Genomic DNA, 26,774 nt, shown 5'->3' on the forward strand with positions numbered 1-26,774 from the left:
TACTGAGCTATGCATTTTCATGCTGGAAATTGTTCTGCAGGGTTATCGCAGTATAATTAATAACATCCTTCAGAATTCAAATACTTCTTGAAATTTATTTATTTTATAAAATATCTCTCTAAACTTTAAGATTGTTAAATTGCTCTGAAATTTGTTAAACTTTAGTCAGCTTACGCTCCTCCGATCAGAATCATGCAAATTCATGCAAATTTGAGTGAGTGATTAATTCTGTGTTTCTCGCGAGGGAAAAAAGAGAAAACAGACCTTATGGCTAGAAAATATTCTTCTAATTTATATTTCATTTGAGTGAAAGAAAACGAGTTTCACTTCTCGTTTTTTTTTCCTAGCAGGAAATTTTTTTGAAAGATTTAAAAATCAAAACCTAATTGATTAAAAAAATTATAAGAAAATTAAATTGAAAATCAACAGAAAATTTTAGATATGTTTTCCACAAAGATACTATTTAGTTGGACTTGCAATATGACTAATAAATACAACAACAATAATAATATAGCTCAAATATATAAACAAATTAACCAATTTACTACGTAAATTAATTTTTTAAAAAGTTTAATATATATAATTATATTTGACCCTTTTTTCCATCTTTATGTTAATTTAAATCATTTCAAGTTTAAGTGTAAATTATTTTGATCGTGTTTGTAATTTTATATACTTAATATATGTTCTAAAAACCATCAACATGCAATAAAATACACACAAATTTGATCTTAGGCTGAAATTGTAAGATACAAAGAGAAATAACTTTTGAAACTATTATCGCAATCTAGTGTCATACACAATAATTTTGATGAACCATTCATCAGATCATTGGCAAAGTTCAAGGGATCACACATGGTTGTCTAAAAACAGGAAAGAAGAAGCAAGAGGAATCACCTCCATAGTATGCTTAGCTAATGCCACCCATGAAGCTCCTCGGATCAGGGCAGGTCCCACTGAACTGAGCTTGGGAAAAATCAAAACCAGGGTTCTGCAAATTGAAAACAAATAAATACAAAAAAAAAATTAAAGATTGAATTTCTTTCCATGATATTTATACTTTTAACTCAGAGTGATATTGATGAATGGAATAAATACTACACTAAGGTGTTCTACATTTTTAGTTTATCCACTAGCCTACACTATGTATTACCAGGAATCAAGATCATAGTAAATATATATACACAACAATTATTAGAGGATTACCAAAATATGCTGTGAAAAATCATGCCCATTTCCAACATAAATAAGCAACAAAAACAAGGCTTTTTTACCTCTTCCTGAAACCTCTGCAGCATAAGGCGCTTCTGTTCCAGATCCGCTGCATATGGATCCAGCAAACCTTGACCGAGTATGGGAGATGACCAAGTTTTTCCTTTGTCCCTTTTCTGTAGTGTCACGTGCATGACTTCGTCCTCTATTTTGTGAAGGCAACAAAAACCGACTATTAATTTTCATAGCAAATGCAGACATTTAAAGAAGATGGTCAAACAACACAGGATTTATATCACCAATTAAACAGATAACACTAATTCATAGCTTGCTGCTGTATCTAAAAATATTTCTTGGAGCTTTTTCTGCCCCCCTCGTGACATCACTAATATCTTGCTTAGCTGAACCAATGGTGACAGTCTAAATTCAAAACCAACTTAATTGCTTTTCCAACATTTCATAAGTTTGCAACTATTTAGCTTTCAGAAGCTCATAATTACCCAAGCTTTGGCTTGACAGAAAGCCCTCCAAATTAACTAGCTTACCACTAGACCAAACAACTTGATTTTTGTGTTTCTCTCTTGTCCAAAAATTAATGGTACAAAGATTTTATTCGAAAGCATTTGGCTTTGTGTAATAAGGGACAGCATGGCAATATAGTGTGGTGTACATACAAATTTTGAGGAAGAAATCTCTTAGAGAAGGCTTCCTCTGTTCAGGGAGGATTTTTGCATTGATGGATCATTTTCAACCTGAATCTCATGGTTAGGATCTGAAATATCCTTTTTGTTCATCAGAATAAGATTGCCACCTTTCAGTATTTATAAATTATGTGGGAGTTCATTAATGTAGATAACTTTTGTCTCATACAACAAAAGTGTAGCTTGTGCTGAATTATTTCAACACTTGAGATCCTTCAGACGAAATAAAAGTATAGCTTGTGCCAAATTATTTCAACATTTGATATCCTGAAGTCCACCCCCTTCAATAAACACACAATAATATTCCAACCATGATCCCCACTTTCTCATAGTCATAGTCTGTTGATCTCATCCTAGTCCTTAGATAGAGAATGACAGTCTTATTCTCTAGCTACTATTAAACATCAATAATCTTAAAAACATCTTCCATATATTTATATTTGCAGGATCATGCCATATATTTATATTTGCTGGATCATGCCCAACCAAACAAATCTGTTAAGAGGACAAGTTGTGAGATCTACCTGTCCACAATCCAAAGAAACAAATCTCACCAATGGCACAAACATGTGAGCATCCTCAAATATTAGAACAAGCTGGGACTCGCAAGTTAAAAGAGAAAGGTTAGTGTGGAAAGTCAAACTATCCTAATTTAGTAGACTCTAATATTCTGCTACAGCTGTTAATATATTGTATTTATAGTTATTCCCTATAATTAGTTTATAAATCACGTAATTAGTTATCAATTTCCTATAAATTAAAATCTGTAATTAGGTATTTATTTTAGGTAATACCTCATGTATTTACATTGCTGTTATCTATGAATAATATTATCTTTTCCTCTCAAAACTTCATGGTATCAGAGCCAAGGGTAACCTAGAAGCTGTCATCTCTATGTCCAAGTCACTGCAGCCTCAGTCTAAAACTTCTGCCTCATAATCCATGGCCCATTCCAACCAAACCTCCAGCGATTTATCTGCCACAAACACTCATGTTTCTTCCAATATACCAATCAATTCCCAAACACCAGCCGACTCCTCCCTTGCCCTTAATATTGGTCACAAACTCAATGACCACAATTATCTTCAATGGTCCCAGTCCATGATGATGTTTGTGACCGGCTATGGTCGCGATGACTATCTCACATAGTGATCAAAAGTCAACATCTGGTTATTGTTCATTTATGTAGGGAAACTTGGTCACTTTGCGTAGCAAGAAATAGTTAGCGGCAATGTTGCATATGTCGGCCTAGGCGGCCCCTAGCCGAACTGAAAACCATCTATTTGACTAAAGTAGGTTGTATTGTTTATGTGCAGTCCTAGACGCCGAATAGGCGACCTATTCGGTCTAGGCGACCGGTCTATTCAGTCTAAGCAGCCTATATGTTCGGTCCAGGTGATTTTTTTTTGTTTTAAATAAAAATATTCGGTCTGTTCGTTCTATTCAGTCGATCTGTTCGTTCTATTCAGTCAGTCTGTTCATTTTGGTATTTACTATTTTCTATTACTTGCCATTGTGCCAATTTGATGCTCATTTTGATATATCTATTTAAAAGTACTAGAGCGCCTAGGCGGAGCACCCAATCAGCGCCTAGCACTTTCTGCAATATTGGTTAGTGGTTGCACCCTGCTCCACGAAGGTTGTTGTATTGGTAGTGACTTGAGACTTGAAGATTTGGCTGTGAGCATCCATCTATTCCTTGGTAAAGGGAGATGCTTGTGGCTGGCCGTGGTCGCAATGACTATCTCACAGGGGCAGCCGTCGAACCTGTTGTTGGTGATCCAAAAATCAGAAATTGGAGAACAGAAAACAATCTTGCCATGTCATGGCTTATGAGTTCCATAATTATGGAAATAGGAGAAAACTTTCTCCACTACTCATTAGCAAAAGAAATTTGGGATGCTGCCCGTGAAATATTCTCAACCAACGACAACACCATGGAGTTATTCCACATTGAAAGCTCTCTCCAAGACCTGTGCCAAGCAGATCGATCAATCATTGCCTTCTTCTCCACATTAACAAGGCCTTGGCAACAATTGGATCATTTTGAATCCCATGAGTGGAAGTGCACCAATAACGCTGCATACTTCAAGAAAATCATTGAGACTAAACGGGTATTCAAATTTCTTATGGGACTTGACAAGTTTCTCGATGAAGTGTGGCAAAATCCTCAGCATGAAACCTCTCCCTAACTTCGAGAGGTATTTTCTGAGTCTGTCGTGAAGAAAGCCAGAAAAGGATCATTATGGACACTCCAACCAAAACACATTTGTATGAGTCTTTTGCCTTAGCCACTACCACAGAAGAATCCACATATCTCACTGCCCGAAAGCAACCTCCAAACCCTGCTCCACAAAGAGGACGTCCACGATGTGAACATTGCAAGAAACCAAGCCACTATGAGGAGACTTGCTGGGATTTGCACGACAAACCTGCAAATTGGAAGCCTACACGAAAGTATAAACATCGAGGCAATACTACTACTGTTGATGCACCAAAACATCTCCCTTTACCAAGGAATAGATGGATGCTTTCAAGCAAATCTTCAAATCTCAAGTCACTGCCAATACAACAACCTCCGTGGAGCAAGGTGCAACCACTAACTATTTCTTGCTGCTCCAAGTGACTAAATTTCCCTACGTAAAAGAACAATAACCAGGTGTTGACTTTCGATCACTATGTGAGATAGTCATCGTGACCATGGCCGGCCACAAACATCATCATGGACTGGAATCATTGAAGATAATTGTGGCCATTGAGTTTGTGACTGGTGTTAAGGGCAAGGGAGGAGTCGACTGGTGTTTGGGAAATGATTGGTATATTGGAAGAAACATGTGTTTGTAGCAAATAGATATCAGTTATGTAATGAGTCGAGTCAGCCAGTTCCTCACTGACCCTTCGGTTGATCACTTGCACGTTGTTCATCGAATCTTAAGTTACTTGAAGGAAGATCTTGGAAAAGGACTTTTCTTTAAAAAAAAAAACTTCATGGTATCATAGCCAAGGGTAACCTAGAAGCTGTCATCTCTCTATCCAAGTGACTACAACCTCATTCTCAGTCTAAAACTTCTGCCTCATAATCCATGGCCTATTCCAACCAAACCTCCGACAATTCATCTGCCACAAACACTCATGTTTCTTCCCATATATCAATCAGTTCCCAAACACCATCAGACTCCTCCCTTACCCTTAACATTGGTCGCAAACTCAATGGCCACAATTATTTTCAATGGTCCAATCCATGACGATGTTTGTCGCCGGCCGTGGTCGCAATGACTATCTCACAGAGGCAGCGTCGAACCTATTCTGGTGATCCAAAAATAAAAAATTGGAGAACAGAAAACAATCTTGTCATGTTATGGCTTATCAGTTCCATGATCACCAAAATAGGAGAAAACTTTCTCCTCTACTCATCAACAAAAGAAATTTGGGATTCTGCCCGTGAAACATTCTCAACCAACGACAAGATCATGGAGTTATTCCACGTCGAAAACACTCTCCAAGACTTGCGCCAAGTAGATCAATCAGTCACTACCTTCCTTCTCTACATTAACAAGGCTTTGTCAACAATCGGATCATTTTGAATCCCATGACACCGAAAGACGCTGCATACTTCAAGAAAATCATTGAGACTAAATGGGTATTCAAATTTCTTATGGGACTTGACAAGTCTCTAGATGAAGTGCATGGCCGAATCCTCTGAATGAAACCTCTCCCTAATCTTCAAGAGGTATTTTCTGAAGTCTGTTGTGAAGAAAGCCAAAAAAAGGATCATGATGGGCACTGCAACCAAGACACATTTATCTGATTCTTTTGCCTTAGTCACTACCAGAGAAGAATCCACATTTCTCGCTGCCTGAAAGTAGCCTCCAAACCTTGCTCTACAAAGAGGGCGTCCACGGTGTGAACATTGCGATAAACCAGACCACTATAAGGAGACTTGCTGGGATTTGCACAGCAAACCTACAAATTGGAAGCCTACATGAAAGTATGAACATAGGCAATTCTACTATTGTTGATGCACCAAAAGCATCTCCCTTTACCAACAGATGGATGCTCTCAGGCAAATCGTCAAGTCTCAAGTCACTACCAATACAACCTTCATGGAGCAGGGTGCAACTACTGATGATTCTCTAGGTACTGAACATTTTACCTTTCATGTAACAAATCAGCACCCGTCCTCCTCTTAGATAGTCAACTCTAGTGCCTCCGACCATATGATAGGTGATAGAAGATTATTTACTACATTTGTTCCATAATATGGTTCTCGGACTGTACACATAGCTAATGGATCACGATCCAAAGTCGTAGGAAGAGGGACTATACCTCTGACACCCACTCTTTCCTTTCAAGCTGTGTTATATGTCCCAGAATTAGATTGTAACTTACTCTGTAAGTAAACTTAATTCCGACCTCAATTGTGAGACAATTTTTTTGCTCAATCTTGTGTTTTTCAGACATTGGATTATGGAAGATGATTAGCAGTGCTGAACTATGTTCCAGGTTATATCTCAACACAAATAATTCTCTCATTGGTACACAACTCGGCTCTCAGTGTCGGTCAGTTAAGAATCTCAAGTCTTGTTTTCATTCCAATAAAGATAGTGGCATTATGTTATGACACTATCGATTAGGTTATCCAAACTTTACATACCTAAAGCATCTGTTTCCATCATTATTCATTAATAAAAAATCAAATTTATTTCAGTGTGATGTTTGCCAACTCTCTAAACATACTCGTAGCACATATTCACCTATTCCATATAATCCATCTCATCCTTTTCCCCTTATTCACGGAGATATTTGGAGTCCCAATAAAACACCAAGTCTCATCGGGCCTCGCTAGTTCTTACTATTAGTTAATGATCATACCCGAATAAGTTGGACATTCCTCGTGAAAGATAAATCTGAAACTAGCAACATTTTTAAAAACTTTCATGTAATGATTAAGAACCAATTTCACACATATATACAAGTTTTCAAGTCTGACAATGCTCATGACTTCTTTAATTCCAATCTAGGCTCATATCTAAATGACCATGGCATTGTACATCAAAATTCACACTCCACGACAAAACGGGGTTGCTAAATGCAAAAATCGTCACATATTATATGTAGCCTGGTCCTTGCTATTTCAAGCTAATGCCCCAAAAAGATTCTGAAGTGAAGTTGTTCTTACGGCAACCTATCTGATAAATAGAATGCCTTCTCGTGTCATCAATTTCCAAACACCACTCCAAGCCCTTGTCCACCTATACTCAAACTCTCATCGCGTTTAAAAAATTCAAGTAAAAATCTTTGGTTGTAATGTCTTTATCCATATCTACCCACATAACAGAAGTAAACTTGATGAGCGTGCAATTAAATGCATGTTCATTGGATACTCCTCGAATAAAAAAGGCTACAAATGCTTCTCGCCTACAACCAATAAATTCTACACTACCATGGATTCAACCTTTTTTGAAAGACATTCATTCTTCTCCAATTCCGAAATTCAGGGGGATTCGGGGGGAAATTTGTACACTTGAATCTAAGAATTGGAACTAGTCCTCTCTCATTGACACTCTACCGCATGTGTCTCAGCCACCTTCTGACAATAAACCACCTCATTTGGTCGACCAACCTCCTTTGGCTGACCAACCTCCTTTGGCCGACCAACCTCAGCCTTCCGACAGTCATCTCAATCTTACAGATAAGACCATTAAAGTTTACATGAGGAGAAAACGCCTAGAACAAACCAAGCACAACCAGGATCAACTCTGAATCCAATAATGCATGAAATAGCACAGGTTGAACCAGCAACTAGTCCATAGTCAGAGCCCATGGATTCTGAATTACTAGATAATCCTATCTCTAACTTGGATCTACCAATTGCTCTTCAAAAAAGTACCAGATCCAATACAATGCATCCAATTTAGAATCATCTATAATATGCCAGTTTATCACAGAAGTTTAGGGTTTTTGTGTCGACCCTAGACAAAATCCAGATTCCCAGAGATGTATTTGAAGCCCTACAAAGTCCTACATGGCATGCTGCTGTACTTGAAGAATATCGGGCTCTAACGAATAATGAGACTTGGGTACTCACACTACCACCTAGAAAGAGAGCTGTTGGATGTAAGTGGATTTTCTCCATGAAACAAAAGGCAGATGGAATTGTTGATCGATTTAAGTGACGCCTAGTAGCAAGAGGATTCACATAGTCCTATAGGATTGACTATCATGAGACCTTTGCTCCAGTTGCCAAGTTCAATACCGTGAGAGTTCTCCTATCTTATGTCGTAAATCAAGAGTGGTCAATATTCCAGCTAGATGTGAAAAATGTATTCTTGAATGGAGACTTAGTTGAAGAAGTATATATGGAGATTCCACCGGGATTTGAGAATGGTCTGACAAGAGAAAAATGTGTAAACTCAAGAAATTTTTGTATGGACTCAAGCAGACACTGCGAGCATGGTTCAAGAGGTTTTCTAAGGCCCTAAAGCTGGATGATTACTATCAATCCCAAGCCGATCACACATTGTTTGTTAAACACGCCTCCAATGGTAAGGTGACCATTCTAATTGTATACGTCGATGATATAGTACTCACAGGAGACAATGAAGAGGAAATAAAAAGACTTAAAACCGTCCTATCCAAAGAATTTGAGATGGACCTAGGACTTCTTAGATATTTTCTTGGTATGGAAGTCGGTAGATCACGTCAAGGAATATTTGTCTCTCAGTGCAAATACGTGTTAGACTTACTTCGTGAAATTGGTATAAGTGGTTGTCGTCCATCGGAAACTCCTATGGATCCTAATGTCAAATTGAAGGCTAGAGCAGAAGAAGAAATTATTGATAGGGAGCAATATCAGTGCCTAGTAGGTAAATTGATTTACCTCACTCACAGTCAACTAGATATCAATTATGCAGTGAGTCGTGTCAGCCAGTTCCTCACCGACCCTTCGGTTGATCACTTGAATGTTGTTCATTGAATCTTAAGATACTTGAAGGGAGATCCTAGAAAAGGACTTTAAAAAAACAACAAATCGATCGATGGAAATCTTTACAGATGTTGACGGGGAAGGATCTCAGAGTGATCAAAAGTCAACATCTGGTTATTGTTCATTTATGTGGGGAAATTTGGTCACTTGGCATAGCAAGAAATAGTTCGTGGTTGCTCGTAGTAGTGCTAAGGTAGAACTCCGAGCCTTAGCTCAAGGCGTTGGTGAAGGAATATGGTTGAAGTGATTGCTAAAAGAGCTCAAAATTAGCTTCCAAGGTCTGATACAGATGATGTGTGACATTCAATCGGCTATGGAAATGGCTAAGAATCCTGTCCAACATGATCGATCAAAACATGCTGAAATAGATTGGAATTTTCTCAATGAGAAGATACAAGATAAGATTGTGTTGATGAACTATGTTCCTTCTCATCAACAAGTTGCAAATATTCTCACCAAGACTCTATTGAGACCCAACTTTGGTGAACTTAATCTCAGACTCGGCTTAATGAGTATCTATCGCATAGTTTGAGGGGGAGTGTGGAAAGTCAAACTATCCTAATTTAGGATATTCTAATATTCTGCTACCGCTGTTAATCTCTTGTATTTATAGTTATTCCTTGTAATTAGTTATCAATCACATAATTAGTTGTCAATTTCCTATAAATTAGAATCTGTGATTAGGTATTTATTATAGATAATACCTCGTGTCTTTATACTGCTCTTATTTATGAATAATATTATCTTTTCCTCTCAAACTTCAGTTAGGCTTCTTTTGAGAATGCCCTGGTGATATATGTATCAATTGAACTTTAGCTCCATAATATCATAACAAATGATGATTTTATTATTCTATGTGCTGTCAGGATCCAAACATTACAAGGATACAAGAAGCAATGCAATGAAGCATGAATCCTAAAAGCTTTGACTGCGCTGATGACTGACATCCTTTAGCTTACCTGTAAACTGAATAGTAGTTTTCATACAGATGAATGTATCCCCGCATTTCTGAAAATTGACTACCATTATACTAACACATCGCACAATCTAAATACCATTTGTTCCTATTCTAGTGATTTCTAGTTTACGCATGTTTGAATCCATGCATTGTGTTACTAAATAATGTCCAATAAATCAACTTTAAATCACCCTAGAATATTAATAATCATTATGAAAAGTGGAAGTGGTGATAAAAAGAAACTTGCAGAAAATAATATCGAGATTGAAGAAGAACATGGATGTATTACCAAGGGTCCAAAAAGAGGAATCAGTCTTCACAGGGCAGGCTAGATCGTGCTGGAAAGCAACCAGTTCATTGAGTCAAAAAAGTGTAGAAACGATGGTCAACCTCATAAAAATAAGATAAAATACAAACATTGAGATAAGGAGGATTCCCCTTGATCCCCACTTCGACGTGTCCGGACTGGATCTTGCAGTAATAAAGCTTCTTGGGAACATTCGGAGGGAGGTCGATGTACATGTTGACCTCGTCTAGGGTTTGATCCCATTCGAAAACTTTCTGCTCTAAAGGATCAAAATCAACACCAGATGAGAAAGGCATTCGGATCAATGGAAAAAAAACTGAAGCAGGTACACAAGTACTCCGAGGAGAAAATCGAGGTTTCACCGCCATTGAAGAAGCTGTGGCGCTTCTCCGGTGCCAATTTCTCCGCCATAAGTTGTGCTCCCACGACCCCTTTGGTGGATGGCGAAATCTCGCGGCGCGGTCGCGCTAGCGGCGTGACGGAGTCCTTCGCCGGAGACCGTTCAATAGCCCTCCAGCAAACACGGCAGGAGGAGGACGCCGGAGTCACGTAGACCGGACGAGAGGACGGAGAAGGGGAAAAGAGAAGGAAAGACTTCTCTGGAAGGTGGAATGGATTCGTTAGGGCTGTAAGCAATTTAATATTCTGTTGGATTAGAAAAATCGTTATTTAAGATTGCGTGTTAATAGCATAAACAAACAAATAAATAATTGGAAGAGATATTTTTTTTTGTTGAATAAAAAATCATCGTTAATTTTATTCAAAAATAAATATGTTGATATAAATTTATTTGGTTTGATTGCTAAATCTTTTGGAGCAAAGTGCAGCAAGTAATCTTACCTCTATTTCACTATTTGAAAAAGGAGATAAAGGGAGGATAATTTCCTTATATTTTAAATTAGGGGTAAGAAAATATGTCATTTGAATGGTAACAATCTTCTCTCATTCACTTCCTTCCCAAATAAGATTAAAAGTTATCGTCCTTATATTTATCCTTTCCTCATCTCCTCCCAAATAAATCGTTAGCATCCCTTCAAATCAAGGGGTCATATAATCTAGAAGGAGATAAATTATGAAAAATATTTGTTTTAACTCAATGGTCCTTTATATATGGAGGTTAGACATCCCGTGAAGGTTGATTACTAAATCTAATACTATTTATAGATACCTTGATTATTAATTATGCAAGAAATTTAGTACATTATCAACTAACATATTGCACATTTTTTTTAATTAAATGAAATATAAACTTATGTCTAGTTTGATCATTAGAGATTAAATAAATAATGTATTAATATTTTAATCAATTAAAATTTTTTTATATTATTAAATCAAAAATATCAATGTAAATGAAAGTTCGTGTTAAATTTATAAAACATCAAAAAATTATATTGTAAAATCAAGTTTTAACTAACTCATACAATCTTGGTTCTACACACTACTCTTGTGCTCTAAATATCAAAGAAACTAATGATCAAGACTTAAGGGGTAGATTACAGCAAGTAAAAGCAAGAGTTTGAATATATTGTTTGATTGAATCACTGACTTGGGTAAAATGGATAAGTCTCTATCTATACAAAACAGAAGAAAATAACATTCAGTAATTAAGAGGAAAAAAAATACATCATCTACTTGGTGGCACAAACATCTTGCATAATGTAGTGTTTGCTTAATGACGATCATGCTTCAGAAAACTAATTGTTGGACCTTGTTCACTCATGATGTATAACTGGCTTCAGTGTCTACCTCCACGAAGTGCTTAGTCTCTGGACACTCCACACCACTTCTGGGAGAAGAAACCGTAGACGATGAGGAAGATGGCACATCGGGTGCTGGGGTCATGAGTGGAGGAGGAGCATGCCTCTGCGAATCACTTCGAAAACTTTGTGTGTCCAAGGGTGGATTGTTCTGGGTGCTCTGTGGAGCAGTGGGAGGTTGAGCACCTTCCTCAGCAAGTTTTCGTAAAAGGTTCATGACTGTGGGGAGAAATCTTGTCGATAGTGTGAGAATGCCGGGGAGCTGAATTAGGAAAGTATCAGATTTATCAATACAAGATGAGCATTCATAATTTGAACTATGAGTAATCCTGACCCTAAGTTCTTTTTGGCATGAGTTCGGAAACTGAAATCAAGGATGAGTTTAAGCTTGAAATTGTATACTAAATGAACCTTGAAAAACAGCTAAATGGTAAGGCTGTCTGCATAAAGCCAAACTTTCGATTTTGTACATTTGTACCATGTCGGAATTTACTTACTATGCCATGCTGAAATGTCTCGGCGACATCTAGCTGCACCCATAGAGCTTTCGACACCAAGAACATAACAAAAAGCAGCAATAGATATAAAGGATTCCTGCTCATAAAAAAATCATCGTGAGAAAAAGAATGAAAGTTTACGCAGTTAATTTATAGCTTGTGAGGTAGATTCAAGCAGCAGGGAAAGTAATGGAAGCAAAGACCTCATGAGCACCATCAGCTCATTGAAACCGAGGATCGCAATTGCAAGTATTGCCCAAGGAGGAGGTAGCGTACTGTTACTGCGCTTATGTGCTTCCTGAGTTGAATAAAATAAATCTGAGTAACTAACCCCACTATAGCTACTTTCTTTGAGAAAGGAAGGTGAAAAATTGCCTGCCATCGCTAATTAACTACGTGACTCTGAATTCTGAGTCATGAAACATAGTAAAAGTGATCCACTGTGCATAATCATTTCAATGCCGTGATTAAGGCATCATACCTTGGTCGTCTTCCTTGTTGTTTGCAGTAATTGATGCTCGTTTGAGCTAATATATGCAAATATATGTATATAATCTGTTTGTCGAAGAATTATGCACATAGCAATACCACTTTTAAAGGACCAACTAAAATCAGTTCTGAGCAAGTTCAAAACTCAAAATTTTCAGAAGATATAGAACAAGAAACAAAAGGGGAAAAAATAAAACCAGTACCCAAAGATAAACACAGGTATATGTACCTGAGCAGATATTGCTTGTGTGACAGTATATTCAGTCTCTGAGCTAAATTGTTTCCACAAAGACTTGCATTGCACGGGGGTGATCAATGTGTTAGATGGAGAAACCTGAACAAAATCCCAGGCTTACATTAGTTTCCTGTCTTGCACTCTTTCATGTCATTCATTGCACACAAAGTAAATTCCACACTTACCTCTTCCCATGTGCTGGAAGCGAGTGAATCCAATGATGTTACAGTTCTTCGTCCTAATGCAGTTGGTGCATCCATAAGTGCTGACATGAGAGTGGATTCAATCTTGTCTGGTTTCTCATCCAAACGAATGGCACACATCACAGCCAACAGTTTCAGAGCCTGCATCATATGACAGTGAACATACAAACTTCAAATCTTAGTATTTATATAGATGGTTAATTGTCAAATGTATCCCAAAGTTTAGGGATTTTAATGGTACAGTTCGATTGTGCAAATCCACTTCATGGCTGATCATGTGAAGAGGCATTCTGTCCCCTCGGATAGGTCTAGTGGCTAGCACATGAGGTGTTGCCATAATGAGGTCTGGGGTTCGAATCTCGACAAAGCCGAAGTAATTACCTCCCTTATGTGCTAGTTACTATTCCAAAGGCTAGTAGCCGCCTGTGATTTACCTCCTCCGTGTTGGCCTTGGGGCGGGTTGGCGGGGGCGCTGGGGGCGAGCGTATTCGCCTTTTGCCACAATGTGAAGAGGCATTCTGTTCCCTCGGGGCCGTGTGCTGGTTGAAACATGGGGTGTTGCCACATTAGGTCATGGGGTCGAAACTCGGTGCGTCCAAGCACGCCTCCCCCATGCCTTGTCCACTGCACTAATGGCTAGTAGTCACCCATGATTTACCTCCTCCGTGTTGGCTTAGGGACAGGTTGGTGGGGGCACTGGAGGCAAGCGAATCACCTTTTTGCCACATGTGAAAAGGCATTCTTGTCCCCTCGGGGCAGTGCAATGGTTGAGGTATGAGGTGTTGCCGCATTAGGTCATGGGGTCGAAACTCGACGTGTCCAAGCATGTCTTCCCCCATGCCTTGGCCACCAATAGTTAGTAGTCATCCGTGATTTATCTCCTCCTTATTAGCCCAGGGACGGATTGGCGAGGGCACTAGGGAGAGTGAATCGTCTTTTGCCACATGTGAAGAGGCATTCTTTATGCCCATATATCATAAAACAAAGATGTGCATGAATCTTAAGCAAACCTCTATGGGTTCACAATTCCAAGGCGTCCCTTCACATGATCAGCCATGAAAGGAGCCTGCACAGTAGAACTGCCCCTTGTAGTGGATGTAGCTTGAAAATTTTGAAACCATTTATCTACAAAAGGTCTGGAAGTACCGATGTACGAGCATCCTTTGTGATCTTCCGCACATTTTCTTTTCCTGTCCAAACCCTAGGCATGGAATCTTTGTCATGGCTAAACACTGTTGAGAACCTGAAAATTAACACCATAGAATCTCAGAAATAGGTAACAGAAGTAAGTACAGATATGGTAAGTAGTTTATTAATTACCTATCCTTCATTCTGATCAGAACTTTGGCTGCTTCTTCTTTTGCTTTCTTTACAACAACACTTTTCGAAAATTCCTTAAGATTTGTGATCCTCTCATCAAAAATAACTTTTTCTAGCTCAAAGCCAGATAAGGAAGTGGAGAACTCTGAGAGGGCATTCCTGGTTTCACGGTGGTAAAGATTTCTTATTGATGCCCAAGTATCATTGCCAGCAGCCTCAAATAGAGATTCCACTGGTTCAGCAAGTGCTTCTGTTAACTTGTCCTGAACAGAAACACGGTAGGAAAAGGAATTTCAACACTAGAATTTGGAGAATTCAGATCACAAAGTGAAATCATTGATTGACCTCGTAGTGATTAGTCAATTCAGAGAGTTTCTGATTGCGAAGAGAATTTGCATGAGCATTGATGTCACGGTGAAGCTTCTCTCGGACTTTGGAAGCATCCCAGTCGGTGCGACTGATAGTAGCATCTGAAGGTAAAAGATCAAATTGGATAGATTAGTAAGGCATTATATAGTTTCAATAACAGTTTCTATGTAAGGGTGTTACCTGCACTTCCTTGATCAAACTCAAACATAGAGGACTCAATACAGTCTCGAACAGATGCTGCAAATCCTTTCCTGCTATTCAGTGAACTTTCCATATCCTTTTGAAACTTTTCCAGAGAATTTGAACGTAGATGTCCAAGCAATGCTTGATAAGTAGGATGCACAAGCTACAAGGGGCCACAGAGATGAACATAATACATGAACTCAGGGATCAATAGTAAGAAAATTCATTCCTTTTAAATATCATAAAAGTAAAATACATTCCTTTCACTAAGAAAATTCCAACTTAGATGACAATAAGCAGATAAATTTTAAATGAAGCCCCTTTTATCGAGCATCAAATAAAGGAGAATTTCCAATAACATAGTGATAAACTCTCCTAGCCCTAATCTTAAAGCAAATTTACAAGCAAGCATGTATCACGATTCTATTTCTACCACTAAAGAGTGGGTGTCACGGTTCCATTTAATCTGGTGACATTTAAAGGTGTCATAATTCTATTTTAACATGATTGTTTAAACAATATATGACTTTTATGTTAGAAATAATTCTTTATTTCTAATTAATACCCATATGTATGATTTATTTCTCTATTCAATGACTCATATGTCTTGATTTTATTATCATTAAATAACATGATTAAATAGCCACAACTATTATTAATGGCTATATTTATATTGGCCAATGAAGATACAATTCTCTTCATATTCATGCAAATGAATTTAAAGAAGATGAAAAAATCATTCTCATATTCATGAAATATGAGAATTAACGTATTGCATTAAAAGACAATTGAATGTACACATTGATGGAATGTGTAAATGAAAGGTTACAAAATGGTCCTCCCTCTACCCAATATATAGGCCTTTGCTCCATCAACGAGGGTAAGTAACAAGAGAGGTCAAGAGGGAGAAACACAATTGCCTAAGGGGTTCTAGTTTCTTTATACTTGAAGGTCATCATGAGCCAAGGTATGCTTTACTTTTAAGTATCATAGTGAAAATCATTTAGTTCAAAACCTTGGACATTAAGGAATATGCAAAATGAGAAACTTAATTTGCATACTCATGTTGATGAAGATATATGTTATGCTAACATGTGGTATCAGAGCTTTTGTTAAGAATTTATGATTTTTCATTAAAGAATATTTTTCTCTCTTGATCGATTCTATATTAATTTTTTTTTATGTTTTCTTCTATTGTGATTTACATGTACAAATTTGAATATGTAATTATGAATGTTCTTGACATGTATGATAACTTAATTGAGAATGCTTATATGATTGCACATGTACAGTAATTATGCAAAAAGAATTTTGAGACTAAAATTTATGTATGTTTTTATTGGCATCACAACTTTCTAATGGACATAATGTATTAAGCATGTTTCACTTATTTGTGTTTGATTAGATCTTTGTATGCTTTCAAATATATTCATTATTAGAAATAAATGATTATGATCATCACATATTTGCTTAGTATGCAGTTATGAATGTTTTCTTACTATGAGTATGATTATTATGTTTACTCATGTTTTATGTTTGATGGTTCATAAAGTTAAAAATTAAACACATATGAACCTTCAAATGGTTATTGTCATTATTATTTAATTTAATGTCTATATTATGCATAATTTGTTAGTCAGTGGCCAAATTAAAAAGTTTAGCCAGCAATTAAATAATGTTAAATTATTCATGAGTATGTGATGCTAAGAGATGATATGATGAAATTACTTAACTCTTATCATGAATAATTTAAAGTTCACTGATTATAAAATAATTAAGAAACATCCAAAGGTTGATTGCTTTATTTTATGATCATGAATATAATTGTAGTTAATTTATATGCTTTATTAGATATGTTTAGTATATCCAAAGATAACAAACATGTTTAATTTTAGCATATTTAATTACCTATTATAAGAAATTTTATTTGAGCATTAATTATGTGTGTGTATTGTACTATCACCCAAAGGAGAACTTCAATATGAATTTAAAGTTCATATGAATGTTATCTGAATTTTGTATTATAATTTATGAATTAAAGCATTGAAGTATAAGCATTCTATATATTTTCCAGCGTCAACGACTATTGCTCTTCATTCACAAGCTTCGTCTATTATGAAGTTGAATGGACTTAATTTTTCTGAATGGAGTGAACAAATCCAGTTCCATTTAGGTATTTTGGATCTTGATTTGGCACTTCTTACAGATAAGCCTGTTGCACTTACCAACACTGAACAAATATCTTTCCATAAGGTTTGGGAAAGATCAAACAGTCTTAGCTTGATGTTTATGCGAATGACCCTAGCAGACATCATTAAGCCAATAATCCCTAAAATAGATGATTCTAAGGAATTTATGAAGTTTGTAGAACATTATCTCAATTTGAGTCGGTTGATAAGTCACTTTGTGAGACATTAATGGGTATGTTGACCACCATGAAGTTTGATGGTTCTTGTACCATGCATGAGCATATCACTTAGATGATGAATATTGCAGCAAGATTGAATTGCATGGGAATGAAATTGACTGAAAGTTTTGTTGTGCAATTTATTATAAACTCCTTGCTTCTTGAGTATGGTACATTCCAAATCAATTATAATACTATAAAGGATAAATTGAATGTGACAGACTTGCAAAATATGCTTATTCAAGAGGAAGCAAGGATTAAGAAACAAGGAGTTCACTCAATTAATCTCATGAGTCATTTGAATGTCAGAAAGAAACCAGAAAAAAAAAATACAAAGGACAATAACGGACACTTAAAGTTAAATGTGTCATCTATTCAAAACAAAAAGAAGGGACAAAAGAATGACAAGTGTTATTTTTGTCACAAGCCTGGACACTTTCAGAAAGATTGCCAAAAGAGAAAGGCTTGGTTCGAAAAGAAAGGCAAGCCTAATGCTTTTGTATGTTTTGAATCAAATTTCGCAGAAGATCCTTATAAGACATGGTGGATTAAAGCATGGCGGATTAAAGCCAAATGAAAAGTTTGTCTTTATGGGAAATCAAGTCAAGGTTCCGGTTAAAGGTATTGGAACTTATCGTTTGATTTTAGACACTGGATATCATTTATATCTTTTTCAAACTCTTTATGTTCCTTCTGTTAGTAGAATTTTAATTTCTTTATCAAAACTTGATACAGCTGGATACTCATTTAAGTTTGAAAATGGATATTTCAATTTGTTTAAGAATAATCACTCTATTGGTTCTGGTGTTCTCTGTAGCTTATACAAATTAAAGCTTAATAATTTGTTTGCTAAGACTTTATTACCTTTGCATCATAATGTTGGAACAAAACGTGGTCTGGTGGATGAAAGTTCAACTTACTTGTGGCATAAACATTTGGGTCATATATCCAAAGAACAATTACAAAGATTAGTAAAAAATGAAATCCTTCATGATTTGGATTTACTGATCTTGATATTTGTGTGGATTGTATTAAGGGGAAAAAATACAAAATACATAATTAAGAAAATAGCTACAAGAAACACATAACTTTTAGAAATTATACACACCGATATATATGGACCTTTTGATGCTCCATCTCTTGGCGGAGATAAATATTTCGTGACGTTTATTGATGATTATTCACGTTATGTCTATGTCTATTTGTTGCATGAAAAATCTCAATCAGTAAATATCTTAAAGGTATTTATTAATGAGGTTGAGAAACAATTAGATGGAAAGGAGAAGATTATCAGATCTGATAGGGGTGGTGAATATTATGGTAAGTATGGTAACTTTGGGCAGTGTCTAGTCCATTTGCTAAATATTTAGAACAACATGACATTTGTGCTCAATACACAATGTCTGGGACACCACAACAAAATGGTATTGCAGAAAGGCGTAATCGTGTACTTGTTAAACATGGTTCTTACTAAGATAGTTCCAAAAACTCCTTTTGAACTATGGACTAAAAGGAAACCTAGTTTAAGGCACATACATATATGCGGTTGCTCGGCGGAAGTAAGAATTTATAATCCACATAAAAAAAAAAAACTAGACTTAAGAACAATAAGTGAATTTTTCATTGGTTATTCAGAAAAGTCTAAAAGGTATAGATTTTATTGTCCTAATCATTCTATAAAAGTTGTTGGAACTGGGAATGCTAGGTTCATTGAGAATAATGAAACTAGTGGGAGTATTAAACCACGTGATGTGGAAATTCAAGAAGTTAGGGTACAAATACCTTTGCCCATTACTTCTTCTCAAGTTGTTGTTCCTATGGTTGTTGGACATTTTGACAACCTACAAGAACAACAAATGAATGACCAAACACTCCATAATGTTGTTCACAATGAACCTAATGTTAATGAACCACAAGCAGTAGCATTAAGAAGGTCTGAAAGGGAAAGAAAATCAGCTATTCCGAATGATTATGTGGTTTATCTATGAGAGTCAGAATATGACTTAGGTATTGATGAAGATCTGGTTCCATTTTCACAAGCTATGAAAAGTGTCAATTCTTCCAAGTGGTTTGACGCCATGATTGAAGAGATGAAATCAATGGATCACAATAAAGTTTGGGACCTTGTTGAATTGCCTAAATGGTCAAAGACGGTTAGATGTAAATGGATCTTTAAGACTAAACATGACTCTAATGACAATATTGAACGATACAAGGCTAGACTTGTTGCCAAAGGTTTCACTCAGAAAGACAGTGTTGACTACAAAGATACCTTTTCTCCTGTCTCAAAAAGGACTCACGAAGAATTATTATGGAAATGGTAGCTCATTGTGATTTAGAGTTATATCAAATGGATGTAAAAATTGTCTTTTTGAAATGGAGATTTAGATGAAGTGGTTTATATAGACCAACCTAAGGGTTTTTTAATTAAAGGAAAAGGACACATGGTGTGCAGGTTTAAGAAGTCAATATAAGGACTTAAACAAGTTTCCTGACAATGGTATCTTAAGTTCGATGATACTATAGTTTCTTTTGGAATTAAGGAAAAAATAGTAGATCAGTGTATATATCTAAAGGTTAGTGGGAGTAAGTTTATTTTTCTAATTCTGTATGTTGATGATATCTTGCTTGTTGCTAATGATCTTGGTTTATTACACGAGACCAAGAAATTTCTCTCGGAGAACTTAAAATGAAAGATATGGGTGAGACATCCTATGTGATAGGAATTGAAATATTCCATGATAGATCACAAGGAATGTTAGGATTGTCTCAAAAGTCATATATTACTAATATTCTAGAGAAATCTAGAATGGAAAAATGTTCCACAATTATTGTACTAATTCAAGAAGGTGATAAATTGAGCCCTATGCAATGCCCAAAGAATGAATTGGAACGCAAACAAACGGAACAAATTCCTTATGCATCTATCGTTGGAAGATTAATGTATGCTTAAAATTGTACCAAACCAGACATTAGTTTTGTTGTTGGAATGCTCAGTAGGTATCAAAGTAATCGTCATTGGAAAGCTACAAAGAAAGTTTTGCGATATTTATAAGGGACGAAAAAATACATGCTCACATACAGGAGATCCAATTATCATGAGGTGATAGGATACTCAAATTCAAATTTTGCTAGATGCTTGGATTCTAGAAAATCCACATTTGGCTATTTGTTCCTCTTAGCCGGAGGAGCAATTTCATGGAAATGTACAAAGCAGTCAATCATTGCTGCTTCAACTATGGAAGTTGAGTTTGTGGCATGCTTTGAGGCCATCATTCATGGATTATGGCTGTGGAACTTCATTTCAAGACTTGGAATAATCGACAATATTGCAAGCCGTTGAAAAGTTATTATGATATGTTGTAGCAATCTTCTTTTCTAAGAACGACAAGTATTCAAAAGGTGCTAAACACATGGAAATAAAATACTTTGTGATTAAAGAAGTTCAGAAACAAAGAGTGTCAATTGAGTACATTAGCACCAATCTTATGATTACGGATCCATTAACTAAATGATTGTTATCAAAGACATTTAATGAACATGTCATAAGGATGGGCATTATGGAAAATTGTTAATAACTCCATAATTAAGTTTATGTTCATTTGTATTTGACTCTCAGAGCTCTTTGAATGTTATTTCTGATACATTAATGCATCCTGTTTTTCTATTTTAGTGTATATACATGAATGAATTATGCAATTATTAACAGGATTTGTCTCTTATAAGAATATCATGGATGGACCGTTATGTTGTGTCTCATTTTAGTTCAAGTTAACTATATAACTAATATTATGATACATGGAAGGAAGTATGCGAACTAATGATGTACAACCGCCATGATCCTTATTTGTTTTTGCTTAATTATGATTTATAATTGACCAATTTAAGACAGAATTTACTTACATATTGTGCATTATGTTTGAAGTGAATAAAGTGATATGGCCAAGTGGGAGAATGTTAGAAATAATTCTTTATTTTTAATTAATGCCCATATGTATGATTTATTTCTCTATTCAATGGCTCATATGTCTTGATTTTATTATGATTAAATAGCCACAATTATTATTAATGACTATATCTATATTGGTCAATGAAGAGACAATTTTCTTCATATTCATGCAAATGAATTTAAAGGAAGATGAAAAGATCATTCTCATATTCATGCAATATGAGAATTAACGTATTGCATTAAGAGACAATTGAATGTACATATTGATGGAATTTGTAAATGAAAGGTTACAATATGGTCCTCCCTCTATCCAATATATAGGCCTTTGCTCCATCAAAGAGGCTAAGTATGAAGAGAGGTCAAGAGGAGAAACACAATTATCTAAGGGATTATAGTTTCTTCATACATGAAGGTCATCGTGAGCCAAGGTATGTTTTGCTTTTAAGTATCATAGTGTGAATTATTTAATTCAAAACCTTGGGCACTAAGGAATATGCAAAATGAGAAACCTAATCTGCATATTCATGTTGATGAAGATATATGTTATGCTAACGTTTTAAGCACTTTTTAGAATAGAATTGTGGCTCTGGAGTCAGGAATGTATACAAGGCAAAATTATATAGTGTATTATCTCACATGCAAAGCTCTGGACTCAAGTTGCTTCCTCTTTGCAGTCCTGACACTTTCATCAAAGTAGACAGCTTCCTCATCATATCTGCATCAGAGTTGAAAGGATCAGAGATGATGAGATATTTGTTTATGTTTATCAGGAAGAAGAAAAAACAGAGATATAATAAGAAAAAAATACTCTTCTATATAAGCATCAAGAATAGCTTCAAGCTTTTTCGCAAAGCCAGCAACTGGGCCAGACTGTACTGCCTCTTCTAATTCCAGCCATTTCTGAAGCACTACTAAAATATCAGATTTTCATGGATAACTTTGAGTCAGCAGCATATGTATGGAAACCTGATGATTGATGTCACCTCATCAGAGGTTAAGTGACTGAGCTTCTCATTAGCAATCTCTTCGCAACGAACTGTTGCGACCATGACCTACCAAATGCAGTTAAAAATAAACAACAAATGAAGTGTTTTGGGTATTACTATCGTGTTATGTTATCAAGTATTATATGATATTGCCAACCTTAATTTATCTAAGCAGCTGAACAAGTGTGATGTAAAACTGTACCTTATGAGCAGGAAGATCAAGATCCTTATTTTCACGCACAACCTTCCATATGTGTTGCGCACTAAAGGAAAACCCTGAAGCAGGAACAACACCTCTTCTATCACCTGCAAGTCCTCCTGGGGCAATTGAATGGACAAACCGTTGTCGAAGTTCTGCAACCTGTTACACAGCAAATGCTCAAAAATTAAAAATTTAGATCATGCTCTTTTATATACCATAGAAATACATGAGACCTATATTTGGATTTAAGTCTTCAGTGGAAGACGTAAGATCCTGAGATTAAGTGGACAAAATGATAGTAATTCTTTTTTAGAAAGCATTAAAGATTGCCTGTTGTTTGGAAAGAAATTCTATAAATCTTAATTAAATTATGTAGAATACTCAACTGTGTTCATCCCACCTTAAATATAAACCTACCACTTATGGTAGAGAAATACATTCACCAGAGAATTTTATAAACATATTATATGAATAAAATGAGTAAAAGTACATTTAAAACTTAAAACCAAAACCCAATATCTAGAGTACTAGGTGAGAACTTTTCGTTGTTATCAGAAAATTGTTCGTGAAGATATATGTTTTTAGTAAGGAAAGAAGAGAGAAAACCATATACCTGATCATGAAATTGATCTTCCTTCTCTTCATAACTAGATAATGCAGTGACCTCAACCTGTTTAAGGGAACTGAAGTTATCAGATATACAAGTCAATATGCTTTTAATCATAAACAAAATTCTTTGCAGGAAGAAACTTGCATTAAAGAATTCACTAAGAGCTGTGTCTTTTTGAGCCTCAGGCTTGGAAACACTGTCCCATATCTGCTAACAATAGCAACAATAACTGTGAATGGCAATGTAGAAAAAGGAAAATCTATGATGCAGAAGATCGGACAACATGCCTTCTGTATATCCTCTCTTAGGACAGGTTGCAAAGCTTCCAGTGGTGTCTACAATGACGGTGAACAAAAATATTGTTACTTCTGACTATGAATTAAAAACAAATAAGACATATGCGCAGGTCATCATACTCTTGTCTTGTCACGGATAACAAAGAGCAATGTGGTCTTGCGAGGGCTGAACAAACGCATCATGACCTATAAAAGAAGTCAAAGGATAGATAACACTGCACATAATGTAGTAGCAAAACCCAAAACATGAATAATGGAGAAAAAAAATTACTAAATAAGATCATTTAAAAAATATAATTTTTGTCATATAAATTGAGTTAGCAAAATATTTTAACTTAACATTATATAAATTATTTTAAAAAAAGTTAACTAGATTATACACAATTAGGTATGGGCATAAAATGCCCCATGTCATATTATATTACCATGAATTATCAGAATAAATCAACACTAGATTAGCAAAAGATACAAGATACCTGAAATACTGTTTTTAGCAAGGGTTTGTTAGCAGCTTGCTCTCGGCCGATATCGTGGCACCACCTGGATAAATCAACTTTATCAACAGAGGAAGCTAGACTTCGTAAACTTCACAAGAACAGTGTTATACTCTTATATAAGAGAGATTTCTAAATGAGTTGAAATGAAAGATAAAACTTAACTCACATATTTATCAAAACTATGTCAGATATTGCCAGTGCAAATAGTGCACTTTGCTTTTCAAACGCAGTATCATCCTGAAAATAGGAACGTTTGTTCACGATAAAGTGCAAAATGGCACTGATCTCTTTGAAAAAACAAAACAAGTATACGAATGAAATAATCGTAAGATGCTAAATTGGAAGGATGATTTTAAGTAGGGTGCGCCTCAGATAAGGGATATTTTACCAACATTTCTTCCATAACTTCAATGGAGAGAGAAGACAGATATGACCAACGCAATAATTGGAACTATTTCTTCAATAACTTCTTACTTATTCACATCCAAGAGGATATAAAAATGTTTATTTCCATACTCAGATATTTTCTAGATGTGTTGTTTTATCTAGGCTAGTGGCACCATATAATAATGAATGTGATTAACTTAAAGTGGCAAAGTGGAGGAAAAATTTTGTTTACCCTCCAAAGGTTCAAATTGTCAACCTAGCCACCCTCCTAAAATTTCCAAACTCTTGTTGTTTCACCCCTAACAATTAATACCATTACTTTATTTGCTAGAAAAGTGAAGGGGCATATATGTGACATATCAACAACATCATTATCTTGTTAGATATTAAAATTGTTAGCAGTTAGAGGGAGTGAAGTGACAAAAGTTAGAAATCCCCAGGGATATCTTGATGATTTAGAAACTCCAAAGAGGGATTTTGAAAAGGAGATGAACTTTAGGCTGCAAGATGAAAATTCTCCTTTTACAATTTGAGCACTCATAGTTTCCAAATAAATGTAGAGCAATAAAAAAAATACAAAATGAAAGTACAAGTTTACCTCTCCTCTTTCCCTTCCATCAGTACCTTCCAAATCCATCACAATTGTGTAAGGATCTATTCCCTGACATTTCGATAACCATATACCTTTGGTAGTTTGGCTCCTGATAAGAAAGTAGCAAGCGAGACATTCATCTTAAACAAAGAGTTCCAATAAATGAAATCCAGTGAACCAATTTTCTCCAGAACAGGGAGAAGTATCAATACCTTCCCCGTAACGCATCCATTTCCCTGAAGTCAGTTTTGAAAAGATTATTAAGTAAAGTACTTTTCCCTGCTCAAACAGAACAATCGTCAAACAGGTGTGATACGCAGAGAGGACGTAAACATTGAAAACCAACCAAGATCATTTTTTTTGGTATAATATGTTCCAAAAACTAAAATGCGGCACGGGATCAAATAGATCTCCAAGGTAATCTCACCGCTGCTCTGGGGTCCCATGATGGAAACCACGGCATAGGAGAGCCCACACTCGGCGAGCCTCGTGATCTTCATGAAATGCTCGACACCAGCATCGTTGAATTCTCCTTCTCCGTCTATGAGTTGGACCGACCGGTACTCCTCCTCGGCCATTCTTCCGATCCAGAACAAAGCGGCGATGAACGGCGAACAACAAAATGCAAGGGCACTGAAAGAATCGATGAGGCGGGGTGCAATGGGAGCAGCTCGATACAGATCTCAGCAACCCTCAAACTCAGGGTGCTTCTCTAGATCAAAATCTAGGATTCGCCTGGGGGAGAGAGAGAGAGAGAGAGAGAGAGAGAGAGAGCGAGTGTAGCGGAGAGGAGAGAAGAAAGGCTTTCTACAACGATGAGCCAATTTTCTCGGCATTGTTGCCGTTACATAAACTATTTATAGGTTTGTTTCATTCCACTCTCCAATTGATCATTTTTTTTTATGAAAAAAAAAAATCCATTTGAAATATTTTTTGACAAGCTCATAAAGGCATGTGCAATGGGAGGTTTATAGCATGTAATGTATATTATAAATTTCTCAATATAAATCTCATCTTCACTATATAGGTGGGGTTTATAGTTTTTTTTATAAACCTATATCAAAATCTTAGGACCAGGTTTATAAAAAAAATAGTGGAAAGAGGATAGAGAGAGAATTTTAAAAGAAATGAAATTTTTAAAAGAGAGAGATTTTATGATAATAAAAAATGATTTTTAAAAGAAGTAAGATTTTTAACTTTTGATGTAATAATGATGTGGCAGAGCATAAATCTCTTTAAGAGGTTTACGACTATGGATGATCTGCAGTGAGAGGTTTATATTGTATACTATAAATCTCTCAATATAAACCCCTCCCCCACTATATAGGTAGGGTTTATAGTTTTTTTTATAAACCTGTATCAAAATCTTAGGACCAAGTTTATAAAAAAAATAGTGGAGAGAGAGGATAAAAAGAGAATTTTAAGAGAAATGAAATTTTTAAAAGAGAGAGATTTTATGATAATAAAAAATAATTTTTAAAAAAAAGTAAGATTTTTAACTTTTGATGTAATAATGATGTTACTCTAAGTTTATAACTATGGATAATCTGCCGTGAGAGGTTTATAGTGAAATGCCTTTTTAAAAACATATTATTTAAAATTTATTCAGCCCATTTAAGCCCAATCTGTAAA

The 26,774-nt window shown here is 35.8% G+C and overlaps 2 protein-coding genes across 4 annotated transcripts; both read right to left on the reverse strand.

Annotated features, from left to right (window-relative positions):
* Nucleotides 1–704: 704 nt before the first annotated feature.
* LOC122002071 (nudC domain-containing protein 2-like) lies at nucleotides 705–10,789 on the reverse strand. Of its 2 annotated transcripts, none has more exons than XM_042557126.1 (5): nucleotides 10,501–10,789; nucleotides 10,274–10,422; nucleotides 10,146–10,194; nucleotides 1,275–1,417; nucleotides 705–991 (listed from the first exon to the last, which is right to left on the reverse strand). In XM_042557126.1, exons 1-5 carry the CDS (start codon nucleotides 10,529–10,531, stop codon nucleotides 911–913), a joined length of 453 nt encoding a protein of 150 aa, XP_042413060.1. In that variant the 5' UTR covers nucleotides 10,532–10,789; the 3' UTR covers nucleotides 705–910. The 2 variants fall into 2 exon arrangements, with proteins under 2 accessions (XP_042413060.1, XP_042413059.1); XM_042557125.1 differs by having other exon boundaries at nucleotides 10,526–10,787.
* Nucleotides 10,790–11,686: 897 nt separating this feature from the next.
* Nucleotides 11,687–25,967, reverse strand: LOC122002072 (protein ROOT HAIR DEFECTIVE 3-like). Of its 2 annotated transcripts, XM_042557127.1 has the most exons (22): nucleotides 25,570–25,967; nucleotides 25,355–25,421; nucleotides 25,149–25,251; nucleotides 24,330–24,400; nucleotides 24,143–24,206; nucleotides 23,787–23,852; nucleotides 23,658–23,705; nucleotides 23,515–23,577; nucleotides 23,374–23,430; nucleotides 22,761–22,919; nucleotides 22,556–22,624; nucleotides 22,381–22,472; nucleotides 22,209–22,287; nucleotides 15,214–15,379; nucleotides 15,010–15,134; nucleotides 14,665–14,927; nucleotides 14,491–14,587; nucleotides 13,327–13,485; nucleotides 13,136–13,240; nucleotides 12,621–12,715; nucleotides 12,418–12,514; nucleotides 11,687–12,182 (listed from the first exon to the last, which is right to left on the reverse strand). In XM_042557127.1, the coding sequence occupies exons 1-22, from the start codon at nucleotides 25,718–25,720 to the stop codon at nucleotides 11,880–11,882; spliced, it is 2,499 nt and encodes an 832-aa protein (XP_042413061.1). In that variant the 5' UTR covers nucleotides 25,721–25,967; the 3' UTR covers nucleotides 11,687–11,879. The 2 variants fall into 2 exon arrangements, with proteins under 2 accessions (XP_042413061.1, XP_042413062.1); XM_042557128.1 differs by lacking the exon at nucleotides 12,621–12,715 and having other exon boundaries at nucleotides 11,974–12,182.
* Between the last annotated feature and the right edge of the window lie 807 nt (nucleotides 25,968–26,774).

This window comes from Zingiber officinale, chromosome 7A (genome assembly GCF_018446385.1).
Source record: "Zingiber officinale cultivar Zhangliang chromosome 7A, Zo_v1.1, whole genome shotgun sequence".
Lineage (NCBI taxonomy): Eukaryota > Viridiplantae > Streptophyta > Magnoliopsida > Zingiberales > Zingiberaceae > Zingiber > Zingiber officinale.

What these genes read in the sequence shown, in the direction of transcription:
- LOC122002071 (XM_042557125.1), bottom strand. Translation starts at nt 10,574, where the DNA reads ATGGCGGAGAAATTGGCACCGGAGAAGCGCCACAGCTTCTTCAATGGC. An exon ending in TTCCTCTTTTTGGACCCTTG is followed by an intron (nt 1,418 to 10,145) that starts GTAATACATCCA and finishes TTCACAAAATAG; the next exon opens with AGGACGAAGTCATGCACGTG. An exon ending in TGCAGAGGTTTCAGGAAGAG is followed by an intron (nt 992 to 1,274) that starts GTAAAAAAGCCT and finishes TTCAATTTGCAG; the next exon opens with AACCCTGGTTTTGATTTTTC.
- LOC122002072 (XM_042557127.1), bottom strand. Translation starts at nt 25,720, where the DNA reads ATGGCCGAGGAGGAGTACCGGTCGGTCCAACTCATAGACGGAGAAGGA. An exon ending in CATGGGACCCCAGAGCAGCG is followed by an intron (nt 25,422 to 25,569) that starts GTGAGATTACCT and finishes CTGTTTGAGCAG; the next exon opens with GGAAAAGTACTTTACTTAAT. An exon ending in AGACATTTCAGCATGGCATA is followed by an intron (nt 12,183 to 12,417) that starts GTAAGTAAATTC and finishes TTCCTAATTCAG; the next exon opens with CTCCCCGGCATTCTCACACT.